The 5,000-nt window shown below is 46.4% G+C and overlaps 1 protein-coding gene across 9 annotated transcripts in view; it reads right to left on the reverse strand.

The window, feature by feature from the left end:
• Positions 1 to 5,000, reverse strand: part of LOC143291754 (uncharacterized) — a 364,123-nt gene that overhangs the window by 122,485 nt on the left and 236,638 nt on the right. Inside the window, exon 2 of one of the 9 annotated variants that reach the window (XM_076601844.1) lies at positions 2,977 to 3,318. The exons of the other annotated variants lie outside the window; for them this stretch is intronic. Coding sequence (XP_076457959.1) covers positions 2,977 to 3,318 — 342 coding nt within the window. The remainder of the gene's footprint in view (positions 1 to 2,976; positions 3,319 to 5,000) is intronic. 9 annotated transcript variants of the gene reach the window in all.

Consider the following 5,000-nt stretch of genomic DNA (forward strand, 5'->3'; position numbering starts at 1 on the left):
CATACACACACACACACACACACACACAGAGGCAGAGGCAGAGAGAGAGAGAGAGAGAGAGAGAGAGAGAGAGAGACAGAGAGAGAGACAGAGACAGAGACACACAGAGAGAGAGACAGAGGAGGGATAATACATAGAGATGGGGAAAGAGACAGACAGACACACAGACACGCAAGCATAGACAGAGTCAGAGTCAGAGTCAGCCAACCAGCCAGCCAAACATGGAGACAGACAGGTTCGTTCCAAACAGGAAATCCGGTAAAAACCAAGAACCGATTTGCAGCATCAAGTTCTCTCTATCCCCTCCCCCCCTACCCCCAAACTTACCCCCCCCTCTCCGCCCTTCCACTTGTCCACACAAATGATTTGATTTCATAGATCGTGAAATGCTGTCAACGTGTGCACATGCTTTCAGTCAGAGAGAGAGAGGGGGTGGGGGGTGGAGAGAGAGAGAGAGAGAGAGAGAGAGAGGGAGCGAGAAAGAGACAGAGACAGAGGGAAAGGGAGGGAGAGAATGAATTCAATCAGACAGGAATAATTCGAGACGGAGAGAGAGAGAGGAGAGAGAGAGAGACAGACAGACAGACGGATAGAAAATCGAGAGAAAGAGAGAGAGAGACAGACAGACAGACAGACAGAGAGAGACAGAGAAAGCCAGACAGATAAAGGGAGAAAGAGAGGGGAAAGAGAAATAGATGGGAAGAGACAGATATGTAGACAAACAGAGGGAATATAGAAATAAAATAAAAGACAGAAATTCAGGAGGGAGAAACTCGGCAAGGGAAAAAAACGGAAGACCTAGACAGCGTCAAGACACGGGCAAAGAAGACCGACAATGGCGGTGAATGTTTGACCAGCCAGCAGCGAAAAGATGGGGGCACACATGTAACCTGTGTGTTGTACGAATGCACAGCATCCCTCCATCACCCCCCCCCACACACACCCGCCTCCCCTCTCCCCCCCCCCCACCCACACTCACCCTCCTCCTCCTCCTTTCTCTTCCCCTCTCCTCCCCAAAAACAGGACTTGCAAAGTGCCATTACCGGTGCAAACATTCCCTTCCCCCCCCCCCCCACGCGCAATCTACCCCCCCCCCCCCACACACACACGACACACACTCAGGCGCACACGCACACCTATACACTTACACGTATACACACACATACGCACGCGCGTACACACACTCACACACACTTTTACTGAAACACCCAAACACTCACTCACTCAAGCATCCACACACACACACACACACACTCACTCAAACATCCACACACACACACACACACACACGCACAGAGAAAGAGCAGAGCTCCCCTCTCTCTTGACGTGGTCCCTATTCAAAAGTGGGCAGAAGCTGTGTGTTTACCCAGAACCAGCACATTAACTGCTTCCACACTGCCCATTTTCTCTGCACAACGCTCGCGGGTGTATGTGTGTGGGGGGCGGGGGTGGGGTGGGGAAAGAGTGTGAGAGGGTATGGCGAAAGGGGGTTGTGGTGGTTGGCTGGAGGGGGTGCGGGTCCGATCCGAACTCCCAATCTCAGACCTTTTGCCTGTGGACGTGGATGGGTTTCTTGTCTAGGACCTCAGCCCTCAGAAGGGAAGAGGGTTGTTCCAAGTTCCAACCCATGTCGTTCTGGGAGCTTCCTTTACTTGAGTTGGTCGTCACTGGTTTTGATACGGATGGCATGAGGCTATTTTTAGAAGAAGAAGAAGAAGAAGGAGGAGGAAGAGGAAGAAGAAGGAAGGAGGAGGAGGAAAAGGAGGAGGAGGAAGAGGAGGAGAAGAAGAAGAAGAAGAAGAAGAAGAAGAAGAAGAAGAAGAAGAAGAAGAAGAAGAAGAAGAAGAAGGAGGAGGAGGAGGAGGAGAAGAAGAAGAAGAAGAAGAAACAACAACCGAAAACAGAAACCCTTGCATGGTGCATGACTATACCGGAAGCAGACCAGAAGGACGTATGGCAGGTAAACCATTTGCTGTCTTTTAACTCATCACCGGCTGTATCACAGCACACGTGTAGTGCATGCATTTGGACACGCGAGCACGGTGGACACCCCGTTGCGCAACAGTGCTCTGTCCTCCTCAAGTGGTAACACACACACACACACACACACACACCTCTCTCTTTCTCTTATATGTATATATATATATTATTACTCCTCACTGATATTCTTCGTTGAAACACATAACATTTATCAAGTGTAAGAGGGAGAGAGAGAGGGAGAGAGAGAGGGGGGGGGGAGGGAGGGAGAGAGAGAGGGAGGGAGAGAGAGGGAAGAGAGACAGAGAGAGAGAGAGACAGGGAGAGATGGAGAGAAGAGAGAGAGAGAGAGAGAGAGAGGGGGGGGAGGAGAGAGAGAGCAAGAGAAAGAAAGCGAGACAGAGACAGAGAGAGAGAGAGAGAGAGAGAGAGAGAGAGAGAGAGAGAGGCAGGCACACAGGCAGGCGAACAGCTAAACGTCACGTCAAGCTCATACAACATATCTCTGAAAACCACTTCTCTGAAATTCGTAATGAATCTCTTTCCATTCGCTCTCACGGCCCAGCAGTGACAAAGAATACCCCCCCCCCCCTTCCCAACACACTTCCACGGATAATTTCACCCAAGATCTGTGCAAAACACGACCCAGCTCGCCGGAAATTAGCCACGCTAATCACCCCATTGAGAACGAGCGCAGGCTGAAACGACGCTTCCAGTCGTAAAATGAATAAATAATTTATACGAGCAGAAGGTAAAACCACTCTTCAATCCGCAAAAACAAACACAAAAAAGTACGAAAATAGATATATAGAGAGATAAATACATAAATAAATGAATTAATAAACAAATAAACAAAATCAATAAAAAAAAAAAGAAGAAGAAGAAATAACCCGCAGCCACCCCCCCCCCACCCACCCACACCCACAAAAGGCTCCCCCCAACGCAATCAGTGCCTTTCGGTTCCCTTTTCCAGCACTTAAAAAAACCCACACAACTTACTCGACAAGCTCACGGTCAAAAACCAAGTCTCCACTTTGAGACGACCCTCGCTGGTTTTGATGGAGGCGTTACAGCCATACTCCCTCCTCTCACCCCACGCGAGATCCGAGATCACCAGACGAAGCTTGCTCTTCCTGGGGTCCCGGCTGTCGATGACGCAAGAGTTGAAGTACTCGGAGGTCGAGCACTGCCTGTTCTGAACGTCCACAGAGGAGAGAATCCGCTCCCGGTGTCGTTCGTAAATAAACATAGCGTAAAGGTTGGACCCTGAGGGAAGCCCTTCGACGCTGCACTCCAGCTCTTGCATGTGCGACAGTCCCAGGAAAGGACGGGTTCTTAAACCTGAGACAATAATGACCAAGGAAAAAGTTATGCTTCCAGCACACTGGGAGAGGGGAGGGGGGGATTCTGTTGCCTGCACGTGCATCAAATGCTATTAATGTCTCTAAGATCAATACAGAGTTAAAAGCCTTTTTTCCCCCTTTTCTTCTTGCATTGCAAGGACATTACCAAAGCATTGTTTCGCTTGGGGGCGTGGGGGTGGGGGTGGAGTGAGAGGGAGGGAGCGGGTGCTTTAATGCTTTTAGATCCTGTAATCAAACCTGAATGTTGTTTATCTTAGGTTTTTTATTTTTGTTTGATTGAAACACAAAACGTGTGAACGATGAATGATTTTAATACCTGATGGAAGACAACATCAAAGACAAAGCCAATTGCTTCACTCCCTTCGATAATGTTTTGCAGCAAAATTCCCAAGTAGTTAAAGAGTAAACGCATTTCCATTCAAAAATATTAATAAATAACTGGAGATATTCCTGGAGAGAAAAAGTCTTCCATTTGGACTACGACTGTTAAAAGAGTGAATACATTTCTATTAAAGAAAAAAAAAAAGATAAATGACTGGATATTCCTGGAGAGAGAAAAAAAAAGTCTTCCATTTTGACTACGAAAAAAAAAAAAAAGAAGAAGAGAAAACCGAAGCATGTACGTGCGTGCGCGCGCGAGCACACACACACACACACACACAGCAACAGAACAGGTAAAAGACAAAAGCGTGCGGCACCGTGCACGGTTTCCATCATGAAAATCAAATCAATACAGCCAGGCGGAGCAAAACAGCAATACTTTTCCTTTGCTATTGTGCAATGCCTTTTATAGACCCTCGGTGAAGTTCAGCAATAACTGAACAAAATCTTTCGACTGTCACAGGGCATGCGCATTGGCTTTTCCATCTTCGAAGAAATCGATGGAAGACTTTTTTCCCCCCTTTCTTATCATGTCTTTTTTATTTTTCTTTTCTTTTATTATTCCCCGAGATGTGACCTTTTCCCAGCAGGAGGTAATCAATACCTTTTCCATGATTTATCAATGTACCGTTATCTGATTAAACAGGGAGCTATTGATTTTGTAATCAAGTCAGATCCTGTGACTCTGCACCGACGTTCTGTCACACACTGTGACTTTCTCCCTCTCTCTCCCCCCCCTCTCTCTTTCTCTCTCCCCTGGGGAAAGTAGGTCCTAGCGGGTAGTACGTGCGAAACATGGGAAGCTTGCTAGCTGGAACCCACTACCACTACGATCCCTTTCGGATCTCCATACAGAGCACCTATTGCGATCAATATTGCGACAGAAAAACAACAACAAAAAAACACATGACAACCAATAAAAAACAATACGCTTCTGTTGGAACAAATCACACAGAAGACTGCACAATAATACCAGACACACACAAACAAAGCAGTTTACATAAACAAAGAAACAAACCGATGCGCGTCTCTTGTGGTAAATATATCAACAGAGAACAGCAATAAAAAGGAAAGAAATCAATATAAATAATTCCATAGGATATAATGGAACGAAACGACACTGGTAAAATAAGTGAACCCAATAATCAAATGCATCAATACAAAAAACAGACGTGAATAAATGTGAACAAGTATTTACTTATGAACATATACATAGCAATATGAGAACAACTAAAACAGACTGAACAGAAACACACACACAAGAAAATGAATAAAAAA

Source organism: Babylonia areolata, chromosome 17 (genome assembly GCF_041734735.1).
Source record: "Babylonia areolata isolate BAREFJ2019XMU chromosome 17, ASM4173473v1, whole genome shotgun sequence".
In the NCBI taxonomy this organism is placed as follows: Eukaryota; Metazoa; Mollusca; class Gastropoda; order Neogastropoda; family Buccinidae; genus Babylonia; species Babylonia areolata.